This window comes from Simochromis diagramma, unplaced genomic scaffold, assembly GCF_900408965.1.
Source record: "Simochromis diagramma unplaced genomic scaffold, fSimDia1.1 OVJJ01000483.1, whole genome shotgun sequence".
Taxonomy (NCBI): Eukaryota; Metazoa; Chordata; class Actinopteri; order Cichliformes; family Cichlidae; genus Simochromis; species Simochromis diagramma.
Window position 1 is genome coordinate 5396239 of NW_024386835.1, and position 27127 is coordinate 5423365.

The 27127-nt window shown below is 40.2% G+C and overlaps 3 protein-coding genes across 5 annotated transcripts; 2 read left to right on the forward strand and 1 right to left on the reverse strand.

Moving 5' to 3' along the window:
- Nucleotides 1-7: 7 nt before the first annotated feature.
- phf13 (PHD finger protein 13) lies at nt 8-6271 on the reverse strand. Its single transcript, XM_040028984.1, has 5 exons — nt 5818-6271; nt 4880-4981; nt 3251-3430; nt 2740-3151; nt 8-2643 (listed from the first exon to the last, which is right to left on the reverse strand). Exons 1-5 carry the CDS (start codon nt 5860-5862, stop codon nt 2411-2413), a joined length of 972 nt encoding a protein of 323 aa, XP_039884918.1. The 5' UTR covers nt 5863-6271; the 3' UTR covers nt 8-2410.
- Nucleotides 6272-6997: 726 nt separating this feature from the next.
- LOC120731765 lies at nt 6998-16897 on the forward strand. Of its 3 annotated transcripts, none has more exons than XM_040028980.1 (4): nt 6998-7294; nt 8703-9181; nt 15137-15177; nt 15268-16897. In XM_040028980.1, the coding sequence occupies exons 1-4, from the start codon at nt 7117-7119 to the stop codon at nt 16253-16255; spliced, it is 1686 nt and encodes a 561-aa protein (XP_039884914.1). In that variant the 5' UTR covers nt 6998-7116; the 3' UTR covers nt 16256-16897. The 3 variants fall into 3 exon arrangements, with proteins under 3 accessions (XP_039884914.1, XP_039884913.1, XP_039884915.1); XM_040028979.1 differs by having other exon boundaries at nt 6999-7294; nt 15134-15177; XM_040028981.1 differs by lacking the exon at nt 6998-7294 and adding an exon at nt 8055-8514 and having other exon boundaries at nt 15134-15177.
- Nucleotides 16898-18662: 1765 nt separating this feature from the next.
- Nucleotides 18663-26346, forward strand: LOC120731768 (heme transporter hrg1-B-like). Its single transcript, XM_040028985.1, has 3 exons — nt 18663-21050; nt 24423-24590; nt 25169-26346. The coding sequence occupies exons 1-3, from the start codon at nt 20921-20923 to the stop codon at nt 25303-25305; spliced, it is 435 nt and encodes a 144-aa protein (XP_039884919.1). The 5' UTR covers nt 18663-20920; the 3' UTR covers nt 25306-26346.
- Nucleotides 26347-27127: the final 781 nt, after the last annotated feature.

Genomic DNA, 27127 nt, shown 5'->3' on the forward strand with positions numbered 1-27127 from the left:
AATCAAGTTAAAATGGTAACTCTTTATTTACAGTAGTTTACAATAGTTTCACAGAAACAGTGTGCACCACAGAACAAACGCTTTCTCCGTAAGAGGATAGAACAACCCAGGTTCAGATTAAACAAGCTGTATCACAATGAGCTTTCCACCCCCCAACATTAATTTACACTAATGTCTTTAAGACGCACACTCAAAATTATGAGCTTGTGTCTGAAGGCGTCTTCAGATTCTCTTCAAGACAAGCATGTCCTGAGAAACAGCAAAAGTGATTTTAGTTCTTCAAATGTCTTAAAAACATAACTTAGGCGACTGCTGGGTACAAACCAGTTAACCCACATTTGTAAATACCAGGAGAGTGCACAGATGAGTTTAATCGTTCAAACTCTTGGAAATTCTTGTTCTTTACACAAAAAAAACCCCAAACAAACATTCTTCGTCTGTTTTAGTCGTTCCCTGGTCAACTCTTTGATTCTGCATTATAAAACCCCATCACAGACAAGTATCCAAGAATCTGAGTCTAAAATCTGTCACTCTACAGTATGGCTTTTATGCATTTATTTATATATATATATATATATATATATATATATATATATATATATATATTCAGAAACACACAAGTCCCAACAGCAGATGGCACATGAATAACAAAGCTTAAAGTTTTTTTAATCCAAATGGGAGCAAGTTTTCCATCAATGGTACTCCACATAGAACCGAATACTGCAATGCAAAAGTTAACGGGAGGCGATTACTCACTGAGATCTGACCTTCTGCTCTGACCTTCCAGAGACAAACCACCACTACCATGGTACTAGGGGTGCACTGATTTGAAAATTCAGAATCAATACAGAATAAAAATCTGACTTCCATTTGTTTATGTTTATTATTATTATTATTATTGTTATTATTATTATTATTATTATGCATTACTCACTTTGGGCCAGGGTGACAAATGAATCCTTATAAACAGGGGAAGAAGAAAAAAAATCTGTATGCTACATGTCAGACGGCAAGTGTAGACAACAGCCCCGATTCTCACAACATTGTGCAGAGTTAAAAGTGTAAAAACAACTCAACAGGGCCAACATGGGCCAGTACCGGTGTGTTGCTGACACATCAGTGCATCCCTACTTGATGCTTTGCAAAAGACTTGAAACCCCCCCCCAAAAAACAAAAAAAACCAAAAACATGGAGATTGGTTCAGACAACTCATAGCAGCAGATGCATCGCCAACACCCTTATTTAAACGCTTGCGTGCATAATTTCAACCGGAAATCTTCATTGAAAACTGAAGATTTCTGGTCTGACACCATTCCAGTTACAGATACCTTTTTTTCACCTGTCAGTACTGCAAACAGGACTGTGGTTCCCTTCTATAAATATATTTGTCTCTGAAAACTTAGTCAAGCGCATCAAGTGGTTAACTGAAATCATACTGACCAGATATAACAGGATATACTGAAAACCTGACTTTTGTCATTTGCCGAACTTTTCTTTTTTTCTAAACTGTTATATAACAATTTCTTTATTAGGAACAAATGTGGTCAGCGAAGAACACTGTTTAAACACGTTGAGAAACAAAGTGTGAAAGCTTCTGTGTATGGCTGAGTAACGTGTTGATTCAGAGGAATACCAGTGTCTGGAAGACAAGATCTTGGTTCAGCTGTATGAGCTAATGGCCTCAATGATATTCTTGAAAATGTCTTAAACAAGAAAAGCAGAACAACAAACTGATGATGCAGATGCAGACTCTAGCCTCTTATCCTACATCTTTGTTCTATTCGATTATACCTCAGCTTAATACTATAGCACCATCTGAAGCAATTGACACCAGCCTCAACTTGTTTTCCTGTTTTAAATGGTTAATTATGTAACATCAATAGAGGCATCATAGAGAAATTAAATCCAGTTTAACCAGATCAGAAAGACACACCCGTCTCTGAAAGAAAGGTTAGGTGGATTTTTTTTTTTTTTTTTTTAAAAGTGCAAACCATTTTTCCCACAAATCCCAGCATGCACCATAGTGGGTGGCAGTTGTGAGAATTCTCTCAATATGGCAGTTCAAAATGCTTCCAGTGTTCACGAGACACCAAGCCCCAAAAGTAGCGGTTTGTTGCTATGCTAATGTCATCTACAGACAGACATCCATTCAGTGATTGCCTTACGCGCAGAGTCTGTAGGAAGCAGAAACAAACCTTAGTAAATCTAAAATAGCACTCAAATTGTTCTCAAATGGGATAAGGGCTCGGGATAGGTCCACTAAAATGTTTGTAGAAAATATGGGTTCATGGTTGAACCTTGAAGGAGAGAGACTGAAGGGTGCAAGACCTGAATCTGAGGAGGAGGGGCCAGTCCAGTAGAGGGTTAAAGTAGGAGCGGTACGGGTCAGAGTTCAGGATGTGGCCTGGGGTCAGTCCAGCATGTGTTTGCGTGGGCCTACACGCGAGCGGTGGGAACGTCGAGTGTCTGGAGGTCCGTGTGTCTCTCGGCAGCTTTGGCACACGTATGTCTCTGGCACGTGACTCTTGCGGATCTTAGCGCACGACAGGTGGATCCAGGTGTTGCACTTGTTACATTCGATCATGGCGCGTCCCGCGAAAGGCTTCATGCAGAAACATGTCACCAGGTCCCACGAGTCATCATCTGAAAAGAAAGGAGACAGAATACACTGAGCTTCCACTTTATTCATTCATCAGTTTTTTAAAACATTTAAGCATTTCTGACCCCAAAATCTCTTACCAGAGTCTACCATTATATCCTCATCCTCCCCTGAGCCATCTTCGTCTCGGAACACCACCTGCTTTCCCTGGCGGAACACAGTTCTGTTTCCTGAAAAGCCCTCCACCTTCTGTATCTTTACCACCCCTTCCTCAAGGTCTCGTCCGTCCCAGTATCGACGCTCTTCCTTGGGTTCCTCTTTGCAAAGGGACGGGCTAGGCACGCACTGGGGGTGGAGGGGAATGCTGATGTCATCTTCTGGCTCTTCTTTGATTGTTCGGCCGCCAAAGGAAAGCGGGCACTGCAGCTCTGGGACTGCTAAGTGAGCCCCACGTTCTTCAACAGACTGATGCTCCCTCTCCTTCCTCCTCTTCTTCTTCTTCAGCTTGTCAGCTTTCCTGCGATCATCTGGATGCAGGGTAGTGATTGTGTGCTGCAGAGGAGAAAATTTAATATCCATTTGAAAATTATAACAAAACTTTTACCTGGTCAGATTATATAAGGTTGATGATGTGACATAAATCCGTCTTACATCTTTCTTGGCGTGGCTGGACAGAATGGATCCTGGCTGTGGACGCTTCCTGCTCCTATCCTGGGGGCCCTTCAGGGGGCGTTGGGGGCAGGAAGATGCTGGTCCTGGGGTCCAGCCATCACTGTCGGCTGTGCTGCCTGTACTGTTTGGGGGGCTTGAGCTACTGCGCAGTGGAGAGTCCTAAAATAATAAATGGAAGTGCAGGGGTTAGTTCACTAACATAAGGAGATGAAGTAGGCTACTAACAGGTAAAAAATAAATACATTTGCAATCACATGACCATAAAAATAAATCCCTGAAAGGAAAGCGAACGAGTCATCTGTTGATGGTGAAGAAAAGGAAACAAAGTCATCCAACGTTAGTTATGATAAAAGAAACTGCACATAAACCAGAGAGAGGGATGTCACATTTTATTTTGGTTTTACAGAAAATAGCACTAAAAACAATGCTCTACTTTAGTTGCAGCAGTGGAGAATAACAGAACATTTGATGCTATCAAGGGTGTGTGTCACTTTACAGGAACATCTCTACCACCTGGTGCTTCTTATCTAGTCTGAATAAAAACAAACAAACAAACAACAACAACCCCCCCATTGTGTAACAAAAGATACACTGTTATCAAAGGATGCAGCTCTACATCCTTTGATAACAGGACATGGCTTCCATGTTCTAGACAGTGGAGGAGCATGTGTTAAAAAACAAACAAACAAACAAACTGTAATTAGACTAAAATGAATGTTTTCAACAAGTTAAATGCATATAAATGTGAATGAATGACCAGCATGAACAAGGCTACTTTCCATACAACCGATTCAGTTAACCTAGTACATAGTAACATCACAGATGGCTGTATGTGTGAGAATAAAAAAAAAAAAAAGATATATAAAAAAAAAACCCGACAAGGGCAAAAGAGACCCATGTATTAAGCCAAGAGTCCATGTAAGTGCAAAAAGAAAAAAAAGAAGATAAAGTTCTTAGTTGAGTATGTGTAAAACTAAAATAAACACAGGCAGAGAAACTATAAAGCCAAAAGAATCTGTTAAAGTAATCTCCCTGTCTGGTCATCTCCTTTTTGGTCCCCAAGATTAGCAGAAGACGATAAAGTCTCATGTCCAATTTAGCGAGTGAATAAAATTCAAGAAGATAATAATAATAAAAAAAACAATAATGAGTGGCAGCAGTTGCATTAAGTCATTTTATAACTGACAAATAGACCACAGGTTTAGATTACTTGAAGTTGAAGTTACTTGAAGCCACAGTGGATATGCAAGATCATCTGTAACTGATCCAAATAGTTTTGTCAAAGAGTAGCTCCGGTTTTAGAATAAAGCTCATGATTAAAACAGTCCCCCCCCCCCCCCCACTCAGCCTCAGTGACAGGCTTTGGGTCTTGGTTATTTATCATTTTTACAAACATTTTGATTCTGTGTAGATTTCACTTCTGCTGGTCAAGACTAAATATTTTCCTACTTTGTATGGTTGTTTGTTTACATGCGGAAACATACTGCAACTATGTATAACACAGGCGATGCTCCTGATTAAAACATTTAAGAGACACCGTTATAGCCCAACTAGACAGATGCTGATGTGAAGAAGAGTGCACAGCCACCGACCGCCTGGTTTTCTTACCTCTTGGGGGTATGGGATGTAACCGGCATATGCCAGAACAAAAGTGCAAAACTTGTTAAAATCCTCCACTGTCCTCCTCCTCCTGTACGGCGGACTGAAACCCTGAAACACAATCATGTTACCGAAGCATTAGCTGCAATAAACCTGCACTGCCAGATATGGCGTTGATATGAACGACGAGTGATCGCCACACATCCTCTATTGTACACGGTGGGAGAAACGGCGACTAACACAGGCAAAAGTTTGATTCACTACGCCCACGCACACATATATTTATCTATAGACATGAAAGTGAACCTTCCTGCCAACCCCCACCGACAAACCCAACTAAAAACGACAGCTAATGTTAGCTTGGTCGGCTAGCGGTAGACCGCAAATAACTCACTAGCTACTGCTAACCAGCTAGTGTCACTATAGTTCAATTAACGGACAAAACAACGAAGCCGCGCGGTAATACATATTACAGACTATCAAGGAATAACAAAGTGCAACAAAAGCATCATTGTCCGCCAGCTGTTACATTGCGAAAAATCCAGATGGCGTGAATATGATGGTTAGTCAGCTAGCTTTAATGTTAGCATGCTCCGTAATGATGATGGAATGTTTTATTCTCCATGAAGCATACAGTAAGGCTAACTCGCGGGTTTCGTGAAGTACCGTTTAAAGTGGCATTAATGACTCATTTTCATGCGACATGTAAAGTTTTATTTATAGAAAGCTGACAGCTTATTCTAATACCGCGGGAATGTTTGGTGTGTATAACTTGTCAAATTTTTCCACTGGCTAATATTATATGTCAACATTAGCAGCAGCAAGCTAACGCTAACTAATCAGCAGCTGCTAGTCACAGTGACAACCTCAAATAAGTTGACATTTGCTAACGTCGCTAGCCGTGACTGCAAACTACTCACTGTCAAACAATTATATAAAACACTCACCTCCGACTGAAATGCATGGGATGTCGATGGGTTTATGTCACCCATCTTTACCGAGTAGCCGACAACCTGACGGCTTTGGCGATAACCTGGCAGACTGTCGAAGCTGGCAATCCGAAGGGACCGTAAACACTGAAGTTATTTAGCTGTTGCTTGCTAGACAGCTAACGGTAACGTTACTTATGCTAAAACTCGAAGCAACAGTGTTAACTCAGTTTGCCACAAGCACCAACGATAACACTACTTGGACTCGCCTACAAACGCTAGTCCTATCCGTTCAAAGTTATAAAATGTAATCGCCGACTATCAGCAAACGTTACTATTGTATTTCCATCGAGCTGTCCGGCAATTTCTCTGTTTGATCCAGTTAACAGAGTGCTGAGGGGGGTGGGGGAACGGTACACTTCGGCTGTCACCAGCTGCCTGCCCCTTGCTGCTTCTTTTTCTTCTTCTGCTCATTCAAAGTTATTTATTTAAGGGAACGACGTTGTGGATTAGCGCCATCTTTGGCCAGTAGTGTGAAGGGATAAAAGCAGGCCTACATTTTAACAAATTCTCTGCTTTGGAAAATATGCATGGAAACTCGAAGGCCCTAAACTAATCGATCAATACTGACAAACAGTTTCATAAAAGCGAGGCTTCATTATTTAGTGAGAAACATAACAGATAAAAGCTCAGGGGTCGATTCCAAGTGCTGGACTTGCATTTCGATCACTGGAACTGTCAGTATGTCATCTACAGATATGTTGATGTAAGTAATGGGATGTCATCATTAGGGCCAAAATAAACTGATCACAGACAAAGCATACATTTTTTTGGAGTGACAAAATCAACAATCTGGCAACACTCTTAAAAAGAAGGAATGCACTGAGCTTTATAGAAGGGAAACCCTTTAGAACATTTAGCCCATTGAAGAACACCTAGTTCCACAAGGCGTGTCATTGTCATTGTCAAGAACCGAAACATTTCAACTTTTTTTCTCAAATTATTATTTTGACTTCAATCTTAAAATTTCTTAAAATAACATTTCGACTGTAATCTCAAAATTTCAACTTTTTTTCAAAATATTATTTCGACTTTAATCTCAAAATTTTATTTCCTCTTTAGTCTTTATAATCTGTACTTCTAATACTCCTTGTAGATTGCGCGCTGTCAGAAGAGGGCGCTAATGTGACCCACGAAATCCACCGAAGAAGACTTTTCCTACAGGAAGTCGCCTTTGTGAAATTCCGTTTGTTTTCTTTTGTTTGAGCGTGTTCACGCGGATGAACTCAGGCGTTGTGTAGATAATAATAGTCCAAAATGTCGATCGTTAGACTCCAGGGCTTTCGGAGCTTTTTGACTGAACGCCTCACCGCCGTGGCCATGGAGGTGTTTGGTGAAGTTGAAAGTATCGTCGTGGAGTGCTGTGAGGAAAACAAGCGCCTGCGGGACATTCTGCACATGGTCCTCAACCCCGAGATAAAGTTACACAGGATAGGTTTGTTGCTTTTGGATCCTTGCGTTTCCAGTTGACTGACCTGTATTAGCTACACTTGAAGAGGAATTGTTAAATTAAAGCATTGCAAGCTTAATGCGACACCGTGTGTAAATACTGTAGGACGTGTGTGTGATGGGTGCGTAATTTAATGCTTTAGTTAGTTAAGACTAATACTAAAGGGCCCTCTCACATTATAAAGCTGTTAAAATTAACTTTACCTCGATTGGCCTTTACCACTAAACTACTGCGGACATGTTTCATAGGTAGTAACCCATCAGTCTAACACATACAAAATGACCAGTACCAGGTAGGACCCCATTTAACCTTAACAGAACTGCTTTAATTCTTCATGGCACGGATTCAGTCAAGTGCTGGAGATATTGATCCACAAAAATACGATAGCATCACACAGGTGCTGTTGTTTGTCTGCTGCACATCCACGTTCCCCCTTCCCCCGCATCTCAAAACTGCTCTGCTCGACTGAGATGTAGTGACTTAAAAGGCCGTTTAAGTGGAGTAAAGCAATTGTGATGTTCAAGAAACTAGTTTGAGATCATTTGTGTTTTAGTACTAAGATGTCTAAAACTACGCCATGAAACCGTTACATCCCCACACGGTTACACCACAACCAGCAGCCTGAATCATTGGTACAAAGTAGGAAGAGGAACAAATAAAATACTGAAAAAAGCCAAACAATAACATTTTTAAGTTATCTAAGTGACTTATATATCATGTTTAACCTGAGTAGCGAAAGATGGCGGTGGGTTTGAAAACAATTTGCCGGATGTCCGGTTTTTTCACCGGCTCTAGTGAGCCTTGAACCCCCCCCCAGCTATCGAGCTGGTGGGGAACTGATGTCTCTGAAATGACTAGTTGACTAATCGTGGCAGCCCTAGTACAAAGCATGATTTGTATTTGGATGTTGGAACAGAAAAATAAATTTTTCCAGTCTTCTGTTGTCCACTGTTGGCTAGCCTCAGTTTCCTATTATTGACTGATTAGAGTTGCATCTAGTGTGGTCTTCTGCTGCTTTAGTCCATCTGCTTCAGGGTTTGATGTCTTGTGCGCTTACAGACACTCTTCTGCATACCGAAACTCTTGTGTTGAAGAGCTTTTGATCAGGTGTACCTAACTGAGTGGCTGGTGATTGTGAATAACTCAATAACAGCTGTTCTGCATGGTGACTATTGATTCCCCCCCCCCCCCCCCTCCCAAACATGGTAAGAGTCTAAAGATAGTTGAGATAAACTGTTTCCATTTCTTATGTGTTCACTGACATGTCCACGTTGACATGTTAAAAGAATCTCAGGTTAAGGGGCAAGTACCATGACTCAAACTAAAGCAAAACATATATGATTACTATGTAATGTATTCAGTAATGGTTTTTTTTTTCTATTTCCTATGACAGATGTTAATAACTACGCTGGAGAACAGCCCTCAGAGCCTAACACCAGGGTGGACCTTGAAATATCAGAGGGCCTCACTACGATAGCTAAAGCAGGGCAAATAGAATATGACTTAAGTTGGGATCAGCGACAAGTGCTGACTGAAGCTGACAACTTCATTACACCAGTCTGTGTTAAAGAAGAGCATATTGAGTGTGACATAAGTTTGGAGCAACATCTGGGGCTGGGTGAAGCCAACAACGATTTTACATCAGACTGTTTTGAAAACGGATCAAAAGAAGAGGAAGAAGAAGACATCACTGACACAAACCAGATTCATGTGGCAGGTACCAGACTTGAGGCTTCAGCTAATAGCTCAACTGATGAAGCAACTGAAGATGGAGACTGTACCTCAGATGAGTCAGAAGCAGATTGCCAGATTGAAGAAGGGACAAGTGAGAGCCACATATTTAAAAAAGGCTCAGAAACTTCAAATACAAAAGTAAGTTTTGGCTTCTTAAATCTAAAATAACTTTGCTGAGAATCCAAAATGCTATTCCTAACTTCCCAAGGTCCCACACACACCTTTCAGTAAACGTGCACCAAAAGTAGACAATTGTCTAAATGTTTATTTTATTGGGATTTATTTTTTCCTTTTATTTTCTGATGCTAAATAGCCAAGCCTGGAACTACAACCATTTCCCCCCTAAATCAGACACTCAATAAAATAAGTAAACAAAAACAGAAATCAATGATTACAACTTATTAGATTGACAACACATCAGCAACCTGAGAGTTCCTAGAGATCTGCAGGTCTTAATGCTCAATTCCGATTTTTTGATCAAATCCAATTTTTTGTCTTCTTGTTCACACTACATATAAAATGTGACAGCAAACGCGCTCTAGTGTGAACCCTCAAAGCGATCTGCATGTGCAAAAGAAGACGTCACACACAGAGCAGGGCGATATGGCCAAAAATATTTATCACGATATATATTTGAAAATTTGCGATAACGATGTAACTGACGATATAATTGATGCGAGACAAAATACAACTCCACAACATTACTAGCGCAAAAAGACAACCTTTCATTTATTTTCACTTATACAAGAAGCTGGTTTTTATGTACATTAAAGCTTTATAAAAATGTAACAGTGCAAATGCAAATTCCTTGCTGAAAGTTTAACCAAAAGGCATTTCCAGTAGAAATGGGCTGACACATCCTGAGCATAACCATGTATAATATCCACTGAAGTTAAAAAGAGGTGCTTTGCAACATTAAACTGCAGTGTGCAGTGCGTATTTTTCGGACCATAAGGTGCACGGGATTATAAGGCACATTAAGCGAAACAAAGCAGTCAGATAAATCAAAATTTATTAAACTCATTCTTCTTGCTTCCTCCACTTCTGTACCATTGATTCATTAATGTTGAATTCTCTGGCAGCTGCTCTATTCCCATGTTGCTGTAGTATATTAATGACTAACCTCGTATTGTGGATGGATTATCTCAGTTGTTCTCCTGACTGAAGTTTTGTCCGTTTACAGCATCCTGCCATGCGATTGCATTTGTCTCTAACTATCAGGAACTTTAAGGTTAACTTTTATAAGTGGAAAAGTGTTAGTGTTTGTCCTCCAGCTTCACTGTTTATGTTATGCTAACATAGCTGTGTCGCTAGTGATCAAGTAGCACATCATTATATACCAGCTAGCCCAACTTCAGTAACCCTACAAACGTCACTGCTGTTTAGTTTCCTGTCTTCATTTATGTTGGAAGTGATAGTGGAGCTGTACGTTTGAATTTTTCCAGAAATCTCTGTCAGAACATGCTATATCATGCTTAGGTAACTAGCGAAACTAGCGAGCTAACTTCCGCTAGCTTCCTGCTAACTTCTAACTCCGTTAAATGTAATAAATTTTGTTTTCATGGATGCCTGGAAGTTAAACTTCATAGTTTCACCTGGTAAAGCAGCAATGCTGATCGTTTTATTAAAGATGAAAGAATTTAGACAGTTTTTAACTCTCAGTGATGCTGCAGTGTTCGTTTGACCTGAAGCATACAGAGTTTAGGACTCAGATTACTCCCAGATTTAAGAGCATCTTAGTCCAACAAATACCGTATTTTCACGACCATAAGGCGCACTTAAAAGTCTTAGATTTTCTTCAAAAAGTACGGCGCGCCCTATAGCACAGTGCGCCCTGTGTGTTGTAATGAGGACGTAGTAGAGAACACCATGCGAACGCTAAAGGGTGAAGTGTGTGCGTTGACTTTATTGCACATACCTGTATAAAAGAACTGGTATGTGCGTTATGCAGGACATCGTTGTTTTAACAACCCTGAAAATGGCGAAGAGACACGCTTACGAAGCACAGTTTAAACTGAAGGCCATCAGCTACGCGGAGGAACATGGAAATCGAGCAGCGGCGAGAGAATTTAAGATTAACGAATCGATGGTTCGCAAATGGAGGAAGCTAGAAAACAAGCTCCGGCAGGTCAAGAAAACGCAGCTGAGTTTCCGCGGACATAAGGCGAGGTGGCCCGAGTTGGAGGAAAGACTCGAGCGGTGGATCATCGAGCAAAGAATGAGCGGGAGAAGCGTTTCGATGGTCACCATTCGGCTAAAAGCAGTTTCACTAGCTGAAGAGATGAACATTGAACATTTCCAAGGAGGTCCGTCTTGGTGCTTTCGTTTTATGAAACGGTGCCATTTTTCCATCCGGACCAGGACTACGGTAGCGCAGCAACTTCCAGCGGATTATAAGGAAAAGCTGGCCATCTTCCGCTCCTACTGCAGCAAACACATCGGCGACAAAAACATCCAGCCCAGCCACATCACAAACATGGACGAGGTCCCGCTCACTTTTGACATCCCGGTGAGTCACACTGTGGAGAAGAAGGGGACCAGCACGGTAGCGATACGCACAACGGGGTATGAAAAGTCTTCTTTTACTGTTGTGCTTGGCTGCCATGCTAATGGACAGAAACTGCCGCCTATGGTGATTTTTAAGCGAAAGACTTTGCCTAAAGAGAAGTTTCCAGCAGGAATCATCATTAAGGCAAATGAAAAGGGCTGGATGGATGAGGAAATGATGAAAGAGTGGCTGAGGGAGGTGTATGTAAGGAGACCAGGTGGTTTTTTCCACGCATCACCATCGCTCTTAATCTGTGACTCTATGCGTGCCCATCTCACAGCCGATGTGAAAAAACTAGTGAAACAAATGAACTGTGAGCTTGCTGTCATTCCGGGAGGCCTGACAAAGGAACTCCAACCGCTGGACATCGGTGTGAACCGCCCGTTCAAAGTAAGGCTGCGAGCGGCCTGGGAGCGATGGATGACCGATGTAGACCACAGTTTCACCAAGAGTGGAAGGCAGCGCCGGGCGAGTTACGCCACAATTTGCCAATGGATTGTAGATGCTTGGGCTAACATGTCTGCTGGCACTGTTGTTCGAGCTTTCGCAAAAGCCGGCATCATTTCCGAGGAGCCGCACGGCACGGAAAGTGACTCTGACGGTGAAGAAAGTGAACCTCGAATGTTTGATGGAGATTTAGCGCAGCTGTTCAATTCAGACACAGAGGATGAGGACTTCGATGGGTTTGATTGATGATAAAAATGTGAGTACCAAACTTTGTTTTGCTCCTGCTTTATTTTTAAATACGCACACTTGTATGCTTGTGTGTTGTTGATGATGACGATTACTGGTAATAGAAATGTGAGTAAGGTACCGAACTCAGGTTTGCTCCCGCTTTATTTTTAAATACGCATATGGTACTTGTATGCGCCCTATAATCCAGTGCGCCTTATGTGTGTGTTAAATACAGTAATGGCACACATAACTGAGACTGCGCCTTTTAGTACAGTGCGTCTTATGGTCGTGAAAATACGGTACGACAATAACGACGGCCGCTTGCATGTTCTGCAAAAAAATGTGCTTTGTTGTGTATCTGACGGACAAACACCAAACCAGTTCCACATCACTGAAGTTGCACCATTTTTACAAACCAATTCTGGTTCATCTGTTTCACTCAACAATCGGCCATGTGCGTATGAAAACAAAGGCACTGCGCATGCGCGTTTTACTCATATTCTATCGCGATATTTCATTTTCCTATCGTTGCCTAACATTATACCGGTATTACCGTGAACGGAATAATATGGCCCAGCCCTAGTCACACACAACGTGCTCTGTTTAGACCCAGAGCAAACAATATTGTTTGACCGATGGCCCTTAATATAAAGACTTGTTTCGCACTTTACGTTTCCCAATTTTGCTTTAAGTTATAAAGTTATTTTGTTATTTACATATAGCCTAATAACAACAACTACTACTACTACTACTACTACTACTATACTTATTGTTGTTTTAGAGAGGAGCGGTGCTTCAAAGGATAGTTGCAAATTTCTGTCAGAATCTGCAGATTATACAGTACAAATAAAATGTTCACGTTTCTCCAACGCTGTCTTCCCAACAGTTTCACTAACATCTACACTGGATGGCCAGGAAGCGTTCACAATGTCTTCTTGGGCGCTGCTCCGGCACTGATAATTGGCGTATCGGATTTGTGCTGTTCACACTGTCATACCATGATCGGATATGGGTCGCGTAGGGTCAGAAAAGTCCGATTTGATGTGCTTTCGCCTGTAGTGTGAACTTAGCCTTAGTCTTTCTCTTCCTAACTTGTGAATTTTCAGCCACTTTTCTGTGCAGATTACTTTACGTTCTGATGTTTTTAGGCTGTTTTGCTTACACAGCATTACTAAGGCAGATGAATTTAAGTGCCATCAAAAATGCTTAAGCTTGTGTTTCTTTGAGTAGCTGATGGTTGAGGGCTGCTGTCCAATGAGATTTTGTTACTATGTAGTGAAAGCCTCTCTGTGCTTTTGCTGTTACTGCTGCAAAACCCCAAAGAAGAATATTGCCACTCCAATGTTTAGCGACTGCCAAGGCTTTCTTTCATCAAATGCTGCTCCTTTTATCTCGTAAACCTTTGACTCAACTTTATCTGTCCATGCCACTTGTTTACAGTATGACATGTTGCTTTGCATACCTCAGACATTGAGGTTTGCGAGAATGTGCCATGCAAGTTTTACCTTTAGACTCTGTTTGCGCATCAGCGCTTTACAGTGAAATGTTGCATCACTAGCTCCCTGTCAGCTAAACCTTTCAGCGGGTCTTTTGCTTTATGGAGGCTTTACTTTGCTCGTCTGCTCAGCATTTACATCGTCTGAAAGTTTTATTGGCCATCCACATTTTGTGCTGACTTCCAGTTTCCCTTAGCTGTCATTTCTTTAGTTCACTTAGGGTAAGAGACATCTCAAATTCACAGAAATAAAAAGTGTCAGTGAATTAGCTTTTGAAGAACTGGATTTTTTTTTAAAAATGTCTGCATTCTTAGTAGTCTTAATGGGTTTGACTTGGAAGTAGAGCGCTACTTATTAAATGTTTCAAGTGCACATGCAGCTTAACACCACCATCCGGAATTTATTGATGCATGCTTATTCAAGATATGATGTAAAATTAAGCCTGAGTAATGCTCTGAAGTCCTTACAAACATCCTTACAGCTAGTTTGAATCAGTAGTGATACAATCACTGTTGTTCCCAAAACATTTGATGATTCAGCGATCAAATGGCCTGCATTTGTATAGCGCTTTACTCAGTCCCTAAGGACCCCAAAGCGCTTTACACTACATTCAGTCATTCACCCATTCACACACACATTCACAGACTGGTGATGGCAAGCTACATTGTAGCCACAGCTGCCCTGGGGCGCACTGACAGAGGCGAGGCTGGTGCCACACTGGTGCCACCAGGCCCTCTGACCACCATGTTTGTTTGTTCGATTAAATCCCATTCCTGTTCAACTGTGAGAACCTTTTGTTTCCCATTTTAATAATTACTGCTGAATTAACTGCCATAAAGGATCTAGGATATTGACCGATGAATTGGCCGTAAGTTTCAAAAAGGAACAGCCTCTATTGATGAAATGCGGGCGAGTGCATTCTGAGTTTCTGGTGCTTCAGAATTTTTATAAATAAAAATAGTACAAGTCTGATGGTTAGTAAAAATGTGTATGTAAGGAGTCTTTTGTACTGCAAAACAGCATTTGGAATTACTTTTTTGTCCAGATAAATGGTTAATCTATTCAATAACTTGATGATTCAATGACTTGATAACTTGATGCTGACTTTGCTTACAGCTATAAGTGGCACTCATTTTGAAGGTAAAGCAGCTCTCACACAAGTTTAGAGAAAAATGTGTCATCACACCAAAGTGCAGGGTTAGTTGGCCAATCTTTTTTCTCAATATACATGATTCCATAATGGTGTCATCTGCAAATATGTGCAGAAATGACTCTTTATGCTTTTAGATGCTTTTATTTGTCTTTTGTTTGTATTTTTTTAGCAATTAAAATTCTTTTCTCTTTCTTTCCTTGGGTGAAACTCTTTGGAAGAAGCTAGTGTGCCCCCTGCAGAAAACCATGCTAGAATTTCCAAGGTAAGAATGGCAAGAACCTCAATAATCACCCTCCCAACTTGCTAAAAATAATAATAATAATAATAATGATAATAATTATGTGTCATACAGGTTGACGCCCATGAAATTCACCACTGTTGTCCCATCTGAATGCCAGTCGTTTATTGAAAGGCTCAAAGAAGCCTACAGGGACTTTCCTGATGACCAGAAGCCTTTGATAACCAAAATGGGCCTCACAACAGATGTGGAATGGGTGGACTGTGCTTCTGGTAAAGTTCCCAAAGGTTCCCTCCTATCCTACCAGTGCCCTGTGCCATCAAGTCAGGGTTATACGATAAACAGTGATGCTCCCTCTCGGCTGCCGCTTCCTCTATCTCACCATGAACTTGAATCAGTGTCTGCCATTCCTACACTTAGCGCCAAGGAGCAGGAACATGTAAATGCCATGCAGGTCACCTGGGAAGAAGCACACACTCTGGAGCAATCCACTCGTGGCTGTAGGGAGAACATAAAGAAACTGCAGAAGCTGCGCTTGACCAGCCGTTTCAGAGAGATCTGCAAACTCAAATCGGGACAAAGCAATATCAAGCATCTGATATTTAAGATTCAGAAAGGATTTTCTCTGAGCAAAGCAGCACAGATAGAGGAGGAAATAAAAAACGAAGCTTTCCAGCAATATTGTCGGCAAATGTGCGTCAACTGGTACCCCTGTGGTTTTGTCGTTCATCCGAATGCTCCGTGGCTGGGGGCGAACCCTGATGGGTTGGTGTACGATTCCAATGAGACCAACAGTTTTGGACTGGTCCATGCTAAATGCGTCAAGTTTCGGAGCTTCATTGATTGCGCTTTCCTGATCTGTCGCAATGGAGTCTTACAGTTGAATAAGAATCACCCGTACTATTGGCACATCCAGGGAGAGATGATGGTTACGGGCACATCATGGTGTGATCTGTTGGTGTTGTCCAGAGAAGACATGCTGGTTCAGCGTATATACCGTGACAACGTCATTATCAAGATCATGAAGAAGAAATTGGACGAGTTCTTTTTCTATTACTTCTTGCCAGCAAATGTAAAGTTGTCATCGACATCATCAAAGTAGTGTTGTATGCCGTTTTTCCCCTATGGGCCAGATTAATGGCCAACATAAGATGGGTTAGTGCAGTTTTTTTCTCCACTGCATTACTGAAGCATGCAACACTTTCTTTAATTTTTTCACAATAAAAGCATCCTGCTGGTTTAACTCTTGAGCAGAAGAGTTCTGAACCTTTCCAGGTTCAGTATACATGATCAATAGCTTAACTCCACTCAGGTTTTTGTCTAAAATCATTAATACACAGTAACTAAATAGGAGGCTATGGCTTCATGTGGAAAATGCATGTTAGCATGATGTTCTCTGAACATTTGTTTTAAAGTCATCTTTTCTGCTGGCATTATTGTAAATGTAACTTTCTCATTACTTTTTATTGGAGATTTATGTATTTTTTGAACTTCTTAATTTGTGTCATTTTAGTTTAGTTTCTTTAAAAAAATAAAATCTGCCAGACCTTACATGCAATTATTTGTCACTTTCCCCTCCTTATTACTGCATGATTCCACGCTGTAGTCCTGCGTACACTGTGATTATTTTATTGAACTAATCAGTTTACCAATAATTTGCACAGTTCTTTGATTACTTTTTGTACAGTGTTAAACAAAGAGTTGGACTGTTTTTGAAATAAAAAGGTTTAAAGAGAAAAAGATATTTCTGTGTTGGTTTAAAGTTCTTTTAACTATTGAGATTGAAAATGTGACGTCACTCAGGGGTAAAACCGCAAAGAATTCTGGGAACTCGTGGCAAGAGGTACTAGCGCACGCAGGCTTTCAATTGAAATCAGTTATACAGCGATAAAAAGAAACACAAAAAATGGCAAGAAGCTGTTGTATTATTAACTGCAATAGCCGGTCGCATGACAGCCACGGGAAGCCGACGGGTAAAGAGATCGGTTGTTATCGGATTACGTCGTTGAAGAGAAATTGTTCGAGCCATGTTTCCGAAGTAACAAAGAGGCGACTGGATTGCAGCCATTCAAAGACCAAATATAACGTCCCAGAACACTCCAGCTCACAGGTTAGTCTGCTCCAAGCATTTCCACAAAGGTCAGTCTGCTGTTGTAGTTAATGAGTCATTTTTCTTAACATAATTGGTGATATAGGTTACAAGCAAGTCTGGCGCTGAACAGAAATTGTCGCTCCTTTGTTTATTGTGCATAAATAGTGAATTGTCCTGACACAATATTGTGTTTCGCTTCTGTTATTACCATGGTACACTGACAAAAACATATACTTTTATTCACAGGATAAAACAGTTGTTTTGTATCACTAATGGCCCAGTGCGATTACAGCATACAATATTATTGTCACTGCTACATTTCTGTGATGGGTACCAGAAATTATTTCTACTACTAATTAATTACCATTGAGCTCAAAGGTCCTATTAATAAACGGTTAACGAATGTGTATTTATGAAGACGATTTGTGAGACTGGTAAACTTACCTTTGTTCGTACGATGGTCTTTACTTTCTACACGGTGCATTTCAAGGTCCTGCACCCATCCGTCGGTAAACTGTACCTGGGCTTGTTGCAGTGACCTGAAGTTACTAAACTTCACGAGTGTATGCACTCACTCCAAGAACCGTATAATTATAAATATGAGCGTGGTGAAGTTGGGCAGCACGCTAACGTATTTTGTCCCTCTGTGTGCTCGTAAGGATCTAACACTTTCTCTGGTTTGATTTTTTTCCTCGTATCTTTTCTTTGACTTTTCATTAAGTCTGTCTTTGTACGGACCGGCATTGTTCTCCTTCGTTTTGTACATACCTTTTTGGGGGGCAAAGAAAAAGCAAGAATTTATTGGAACCGAAGAATGAACGTTTTGCGGTGCTGCAAATGCTTGCATTTGATGCAGGTACTTGGATTGTTTTGCCACGAGTTACCGGCATGCAATGCGCGAAAGTCACGTGGTCTGTCAATCTCTATTGTCAACTGCTGTTTTTGACTGTGTCAGTCCAACTGACATTACCCCTTACAAAGCTCATTCTTTGACATTTTGACCCATTTCAAGTCATCAATCTTCATCTTTGAGCTACAATAAAACTGTACCAGGTCTTCTAAAACCCTTTATACAAAAAGGGGAAGATTTGTATAAAGGTCATTTTTTATTCTTACAGTTCTTCAGTTCTACAGTTCTGACTCTAACTCCTGTTATCTTTCAGATTTCCAGAACTCTTCCAGAACTCAGGAAATCACATGATAAGGTGGGGCCAGGTTTCACAATGAGCTCACCTGAAACCCTGGCTGATTGTGACCCACACCCGTTTTCACACCTTGGCTCATGTGATTAGGTAGAGGATCATCAGGGGGTCCTTTTGTCCCTCTTTGGGGGGGAAACTCCCACTGGGTTTAAATCTGGGACTCTCCACCTTTTGACCCTTAGAACTGAAGAAGCTTCTCTGATGAGAGGTGAAACGTCTTCAAGCAACTTAAAGAAGTCCAGACGCTTTTCTTTGCAAGCTCCTTAGACTACAATGACCTGGATGACTGAGAACCTTCACAGACAACTCTTCATTGTGTTTACTAGTACCTTTAACTTCAACCCCAGGTCATATTTGGTATATATTATAGAGTTGCACATTTTGTAAATACAGTTGATATGAAGAAGCAGCAAGGTCTAGGTTGGCACAAAGCTGTGTTTGTAACAGAAAGTTTTAACTTTTTCGAAACCTGTTCTTACCAAGCTGATCGTGCAAATGAGCAACTATTTCTGGTGTAAACCTCTTAGCATCCACCAGGTTGCTGGTGAACCACTTAGAGTGGCATGGGCACTCGAAGCACTTTATAGCCTCATTCACGCAAGCACTTTTTTCTATGCTCAAGCATTTTCTAACGCTGATATTCCAGTGGATGTATCGGAGAGCAACTTGGGCTTAGTACCTTGCCCAAGGATATTTTGCATGCAGACTGGAGCAGCCGGGGATCAAACCACCAACCCTCTGATTAGTAGCTGACCTGCTCTAGCTCCTGGGCTACAGCCACTGAAAGCAGGAAATATAGCAGTCCAAACATGAAGATGCGAAAGCATGGATGACATTTGTGGTGTTTTTAAAATAAAATATATATAAATAAAAAAAAAAGATCCTTTTTTGGGCCTGATGAAAGGACCTCTGGCATAGGATCACTGAGCTGATTGTCTGCATAGCAGTGGAAATTAGGACTCTACAATAAATATATTGTAAATAAATATATTTTTATATATGTAAATATACCATTGCCCTTCTGAATGTTGTTGTGCTCTTTTGCCAAAACATTAATTGTGCAGGTTTAGAACACTGCTGCAATCAATGGAGTGCTTTGTATGTAAGATAGCATTGTGTCAGAGGTGCCTGTGGTACTCTTTGAATTGATGGCAGCATAAAATTGGAGAATATTTTAAGAGGAGAATTTGTGTCCCAAAGATGAAAACATCCTTTAGAATAACAGCTCCTCACTTTGGGAAAATTATTCTAGCTTTGTGACAGTCAGTATGAGTTGTTTGGAGAAAACCAAACAGCCCATCAGTACATAACTCACAGCATTATGACCATTATCTGTCTTATGGTTTTATCCCTTTGATGCAGCTTTGCAAACCTAAGCTGTTCTGCCATGTGCTTTTCTTAGAGACGAGAGGCCTTTTCCTTGTATAGCTTCAAAAGAAGCCATACTTGTTCAATGTTTTTCTGATTGTACTGTCATGAACTTAAGCATTTAACATGCTAACTTCTGTAGCATCTTAGATGTAGCTCATGGTGCTTTTGCAACCATTGCATGGTCTTATTTTGATGAGCAACACCTATTTAGCCACTTAATTCCCATGAAAGCAATGAGAGCCTACTGAGTGTTTTACAAGACGATTTAGAAAGTGACAAATTTCTTTTCCACATGACTGTATAAATGGATTATCTTGACCCAGGGATGGCATTTAGATTGAGAATATGGGAAAGACCCCATGAAGGATGGCTGAGGATGGGGAGAATTCTCCTATGAAGACAAGACAGGAGCCTCTGTACCAACACCAGCAGTTTCTATGGACAATGTGGCCATCTGTTTCAAATGCAGTACACAGATCAAATAAAATTTTATTATAACAGCCCCAAGAAGCACGTTATTTTATTCAAAACCTCCCTGTAAATCATGCTGGATCATTTTCTTATTTTTTTCACTTATGATCTGCCCAGATAAAATAAAAACACATTTGTCATTCATCACCTATGAATCCAACATGCAAATTAAAAAGGGTTTTAATCCGTCCAGCTGTTATTTTGCACACACACACACACACACACACACACACACACACAGAGAGAGAGAGCTCTGAGGTAGATCATTTCCTCTGTGGTCCTGTAGGGGTTGCTGTGTCCACCCACCATGATCAGATTTCTTGATGACGTAACGCAAGGCTGTGTGTTTTTGCAGCTGGATAGGACATCCCTCATCAGAAACGCGCTGTCATGTTTCACAGTAACCACATTAACCATTAGCCAGTAGAGCACACGCGTTTTTTTAGTCACACTTTGTCCTCGTGGACCTTTTTTTTGTCAGGTAGATATTTTATTATTACCAGCTCTTACCTCCTGCTGCTGCAGCTCACAGACACTCGGCTCTCCTCCAGCCCAGCCCGCGACTGCTTCTCCCCACACAGCCTGTTATTTTTATTTTATTTTTTTTATTATTAACTTTAAATTTGCAATCATGGGTATCAATAAGACGTACATGAAGATCGCCTATGCTTCGTTTGGTACGATCGTGGGCTTTTCAGCCTTTCTGGTGTGGAACTTCGTGTACAATCAGCCTTGGACTGGAGCCATGGGGGGACTGTCAGGTGAAGTAAACACTCTCTGCAGCGATACATGTGATGAGTGTGAGGAGCAGTGAATGAGAGATTTATTGGCATTTATGGGAGCGTAGAGTTAGAGATGTGTCACAGGTATAACTTCTATTTCAAGGCCAGGTCATCTAACTTTATGACACATGCGGCAACCAAATGTGTGCGTAAATATTGCACTTTTTTAAAAAAATTGTTTTTGTTAAATTTACTGTTTGTCTTAAAGACCTTAAAATAATCAGATGTCACTTTATGTTCATAAACTTCTACACAAGTGTCTTTTTTAAATAGAAAGTTTAAATATGTTCAAGACCCAAATCCTATAAATCTAAGTAAAATAAGTCGCTCTGTGTTCATCTGAATTATGAATTAATTCTCAGAACATTTAGACAAATAACACTATCCACAGTAGAAGAGTCTTTTTCAGCATCATTTATTAACAAGTATAATAGCATTCCTGTTGTTTATACTTTAACCTGTTCCCACTGGTGAACACCTACTAGATCAACCATTAGAGTCTCCGTTCTCCAATGTCAGTTTTTAAAGGACATTTTTAAAACCTTTCCAATCCTGAATCACCAGTACTTTGTATGACTTACTGTGGACATTGATGGTGAATAAGGGAGCGTGATGTATAATCCAAGTATATCCGAGTATACTCCGAGTACAGATTTACACCTGGTTAAAGGGCATGTCTGTGCAAACTCACAATAAAAGGAAAATATGTCAACATTGCAAAAGAAAGGCTGTTGTTTTAGAGCAGTAGCATTTCCTTTACGACTGTGCTGCTTTGAGTTCAGATATTATCATGCAGTGTGAACATATGGACAATGGACTTGACAGGATGTCACAAATTGCAATGTTAGATCCTGTTAGGTTTGCCAAAAAGATAAAAATGCTTCCGCCCATGCACAACTGTGCAACGGTGATAAAAGAGTTGCATCTGGAAATTTGACCTTTGAAACTCTATCGAGGTTTACACACATTAATCGGACTGAAAATGAAGAGCTGCAATTTCTTTGTCCATCAGGCTGGGGCGTAATTGACGTGCCTGATTTATTTCACAGTCAGTCAGCGTTGAAAAGAATTGGACTATTGATTTTAATCAAAGCTGTTATTTTATTAACACAATATCAGAAATAATCCAGCACATGAAGTAGAGTCATGGTTGTTGTTGTATGCTTGCATACAGACTGTCCATCCCAACTTCTTTTTTTTTTAAATATATAAAAAACCTAGCACACAGTAAACAGTTAAAGGTTCATTTGCACCATACCATGTTTTCCTCATTCTTTTTAAAATACATATTGATATAATATCAAGATTTTGAATTCTTTTACCCACAAGTAAATCTGAATCTGATCCTGTGAGACCACAAACATGTTTACATGATGATGAGTCATCCCACAGGAAAGAGCAAAAGTGTATCCTGTGCATCTTCACTGATCTTCAACTAATATAAAAGTTGTTGCACTTCCTTCTGTTGCAATGACAAAAAGAGAAGTGTGATTTATTGACTCAGCATTTGGCAGCATGCTGTGTCATGATCCAGCATTTATTGATCATACAAACAAAAGTTCATGACCAGTCAAATTTATTTCAATGACTGGTATATGCAGTCATGTGAAAAAGACAGTTTTCACTGTGAAAGCTAAGTACACTCTTACTTCTTCCATATGAATTAAGAGGGTAAATAGTGCACCTGATTAAATGATTCAGCAAGTGTGAGCACCTGTATAAAAGCAGATGTTTTGTTAATTTTCTAGGATCGAGCTTTCAAGTCTTTCCGGAAGTGACACTCCAGCAAATTTACAATAAGGTTAGACTCAAACTCAAAGGAGTTTCTGAACAAGTATGGCTCATTTAGAAGGGATACAAAGAGAAAGCCTCTTTTCACTAAAAAGCACATGCAGATGTTTGGCTATAATGCACTGCATAAACACCTCTTACCGACTGTTGAGCATGGCAGTTGGAAGGTTGATGATTAGGGTTTTTCAGCCATAGGACCTGAGCTCCTGAAGTAGCATCTTGTAGTCACTATATCAACCATGAACTGCTCTGTATACCCAGGTATTCTAGAGTCAGATATGAAGGCTCGTGTGTTACTTAGCTAAAAGTGGGTTATGCAGTACAACAAAGTTCCCAAGCACTCTAGCAAATCTATAACGCAATGACTGAAAGAGAAAAGAATTAAGGTGTTGCAATGGTCCAGTCAAAGTCCAGACCTCAGCTTGATTAAAATACTGTAGCAGGACCTTAAGAAAGCTGCGCATAAACAAATACCCCAAAACCTCAATGAACTCAGCAAACAAAGAAAAGTGGGCCAGAATTCCTTCCAAATAATGTTAGCGACTAATAACTTCATAATGAAAACCATTACTTTAAATTATCTCTGCTGTGGGTGGTGCTACAAGCGTCTGAATCATGAGGTGTATTTAGTTTTTCACAGGCTCTTTCACATGACTGTATGTTCAGTTCAGCTGTAAGCGTGTTGTTTACTACACATTTTTAATGTTAGTGTTAATTGTCAGGGACAGTCTGCATTAATGAAGGTTACCATAAATGTGCCAGCGTTAGCCAAATGGCTGAGGCAGAATCTGCCTCCTAGCTACTTTTTGAAAACATAAAAGTCATTAAAGGATAACGTGAGCAAAAACTAGGCAAGCAGTTGATGTTAGACAGAACATACAGTTAGCTTGTATGAATTACAAATCAATCAAACAAAAAGAAAATGTGAGCATATAAGGAAAACAGCTAGGTATGATGGCTTTAAGATTACATTCAAAGTTAGAATAATGTTCCAGAAGTGAGGAGCTGTTATTGTAAAGGATGTTTTCCTCTTTGGGACACAAATTGGTCCCTCAGAGTATTTTCCAAATTTCCAAGCTGCCATCAACTCAAAGGGGGTTTAAAACGTACTTGACACAAGTTTAATCTTTAATCTTTTCCCCACTGATGAACTCAAGGAAACTGAAATCAAACACTTGAGAATCAGAACTCTTATAGATACCACCAAATACAGATTCTCAGCCAGTCTCACTGTAATATTCAGACTTCCTCCTCCAATCAGACTTAGTTTTCAGCACCAGTCCTGACGTAAGGCTTAAAGGTTAGTAAAACAAGAGCTTTAGCATTAAATCTGAATCAGAGAGGAGTTGAATATGTGCACAACAACTGCAGCTCTGTTACAGTGCAACAATAAAATTAAAAAAGTGTAATAATGTAGAAATGTGTTGATGCATTTACATATTATTAGAAAATGCCAAGAAGGTGGATCATATCATGTAAAACCTGTAGTACTGTGCTTTTTAAACAGACTCATGAAGCTGAAAGCTAACTTTGCTGTCTGTACCTGGTCTCTTCCCTCAGGTGTGTTGGCACTCTGGACCCTGATCACTCACATCATGTACCTGCAGGACTACTGGCGGACCTGGCTGAAAGGCCTCAGGTTTTTCATGCTCATTGGGATTTTCTTCTCTCTGCTGGCACTCGCAGGCTTCGTTGTTTTCCTGGGCATTGGCGCCCTATACAAAGACAGTGAGTTGTTCGGCATCACTTTCTGGTCTCACTTCATTTTTTAAATGTATATTGTTCATTACAAAACAGCTCTGTGGTGTACATACTCAGACTTGTTGCTGTGTGAAATCATTGTTTATCAATTACTTATTTCAAATAGTTTTATTATTTGACCCAGTACTTTGCAGCCAGCATCTTTTACTTTACAGAAGAAAGGGTTCAATTAAAAGATGGTTGTAGAGTGGGACATTTAATGTGTTTAGGTCCATAAACCATTATCCATATAGTGTAGTAACATAGTGTAGTATAGTGTATGTCTATCTATCTATCTATCTATCTATCTATCTATCTATCTATCTATCTATCTATCTATCTATCTATCTATCTATCTATCTATCTATCTATCTATCTATCTATCTATCTATCTATCTATCTATCTATCTAACAGCGTCTTCCTGTTAAAGGGAGATTTTCCTAATAACCCCAAGTGCTTGCTCACAAGGGGTTATTTGATTGTCAAAGCGCCCTGAGGGAGCTGTTGTGTGGATTGGTTCTATATAAATAAAATTGAATTGAATTGTGTGTCTCTGTTTTCACAGCCTTCACTGACCCTCAGAGCTTCTACCTGTCCTGTGTGTGGAGCGTCATGACCCTGAAATGGTCCTTCATGCTCACCCACACTGCTGAACAATACCGCACTGAGTTTGAGGACATCGGTATCCTCAGTGACTTCTGAGGGAAAGTCCTGCATCTTACAGAAGATGCACAGACTTTGCTCTCACAGTGTGGAGCTGATGGAGGAGTAAAAAAATAAACCAGCAGTGCTTTTTTTCTTTTCTTTATGCAGAGCATCATGACCTTGAACAGGGTCTCCACGTCACCACGTACTGGTTCATTTTTAATTCTGAGCAGGATTTTTCGCTGACTTCTAAACTTTTCTGATAAATCCAGCTCAGTTTTATACGAGCCCAGATAGATTTTATTTTCTTACTTTTTCGTTCACCCCTGAATCTACACAGTGTCCTCTTGGTAAAACATTTCTAGAATATGATCAAATTTTTAACCACATCGCAGTTAAAGAACTTGTTGCAAATTTACCGACTCTTCTGTGAAAACCTTCAGTTCAACGCTGCAGCCACTAGGGGGTATCCCTCTTCCAGATATAAATGTACAGTTCATGGGCGTTTCTTATCGTTCCATCTGTGTGATATTTCTATTTAAGGTGGGTTTTTTTTACTAGCTTACAGGTTGTACATTGAGTAATCAAATGACAAAATCGGATCACAAAGCACCGGTCCCTTGATGTACAGTGATTTAAAGCTGATATACATTCACACACTGCTTTAAAAGTGCGTCGAGGCCTTATTGAAGGCAGGTAAGCCTGAAATCCTTCATCATTTAGGCTTTCCTGTGAAATTCCAAATAAGCACCAATGTATTGGTACTGTATGTTTCTGAACTTTGAACCAGCATTTTTATTGTATGAGTGATTTTTTTTATTTGATTTAATTTTTTGTCTGTGTGACAAAAAGGCGAAACGGGCATTCATTGGGCTGTGATGACACTGTTATGCACACTTAAGTAATCAAGTTACTTTGTTTTATATCATCCATGTGAAACCCGATTATGGACATTTATATTGTAAGGTGAGTCTGGAAACTCCCGTGTATGAAGTACACTTTGTGCATCCGCATGTATCATTTGACTGAATGTAGGTGTGTGTGTTTGCGCAGGAGTGTCTCTAAGAGTGCTGTTAATAAAGTCTGAAAATGTGCATGGCTGTGACCAAGAGCTCTTCCTCTTTTCTGACCAGGAATTTCTTTGTTTCTTTTGCATTTTCTGTTCCTCTAAAATTTTTAATGTCTGCTGTTCTTTAAAAAGTACAACATCCCCCCCCCCCCCCCCAATCAAAAAATAAATAAATTAAAATATTAAATATTAAATTAAAATAAAAAAAATCACAAAGCTTATAATGTGAGTATTAGAAACTATCATGGTATCAGTTTGAAAGTGTCATGCACTCCTCTTCTGACTAAGCCCGGGGCAGAAGGGTCAGTGTTTTTAGGCATTAAAATGTGATTTGCACCCTGACAGGAATGAAGCACTTCTCCCACCAAGCCGAGCCACCCCTCTGAAGAGAAAACATCCCCACTGCATTGCAATCGCAACAGTAAACGCAGGCAATAACCTGCACTTTGAAGTTGGGCAATTATTCCATTTATCCACATTTTTATTTTGTCCCTCAAAGGAAAGGTGGGGGGTGGGGGAGGCTGGTGCAGGGTGGGTTTTTTTTTTTTTTTTGCTATATGATTTTGTTAAAGCAGCTGCCTGATAGAAGCACTTTGAAGTTGATGTGAAAAATATGTTAGCAAATTTTTACAGTGCTATCATTTTTTGGTGTTCTTTCGCTCATTAAGTTATTTGTTAGGAGAAAAATATCTAGCGGAAGAAAAAAAAAGTGTCCCCTTAATTCCATCCTGCAGTGCTCATTAAGGAAAGAACTCCTGCTATGCTGAGGATTAAAAGAAGTGAATTTTGGCATGGTGCTTGGTTATTTAC

Coding starts and splice junctions, on each gene's coding strand:
- LOC120731768 (XM_040028985.1), top strand. CDS start 20,921: ATGGGTATCAATAAGACGTACATGAAGATCGCCTATGCTTCGTTTGGT. Junction 21,051..24,422: donor AGCCATGGGGGGACTGTCAG/GTGAAGTAAACA, acceptor CTCTTCCCTCAG/GTGTGTTGGCACTCTGGACC. Junction 24,591..25,168: donor TGGCGCCCTATACAAAGACA/GTGAGTTGTTCG, acceptor CTGTTTTCACAG/CCTTCACTGACCCTCAGAGC.
- LOC120731765 (XM_040028979.1), top strand. CDS start 7,117: ATGTCGATCGTTAGACTCCAGGGCTTTCGGAGCTTTTTGACTGAACGC. Junction 9,182..15,133: donor CAGAAACTTCAAATACAAAA/GTAAGTTTTGGC, acceptor ACTCTTTGGAAG/AAGCTAGTGTGCCCCCTGCA. Junction 15,178..15,267: donor ACCATGCTAGAATTTCCAAG/GTAAGAATGGCA, acceptor TGTGTCATACAG/GTTGACGCCCATGAAATTCA.
- phf13 (XM_040028984.1), bottom strand. CDS start 5,862: ATGGGTGACATAAACCCATCGACATCCCATGCATTTCAGTCGGAG. Junction 4,982..5,817: donor CCCATGCATTTCAGTCGGAG/GTGAGTGTTTTA, acceptor ATTGTGTTTCAG/GGTTTCAGTCCGCCGTACAG. Junction 2,644..2,739: donor GGATATAATGGTAGACTCTG/GTAAGAGATTTT, acceptor CTTTCTTTTCAG/ATGATGACTCGTGGGACCTG.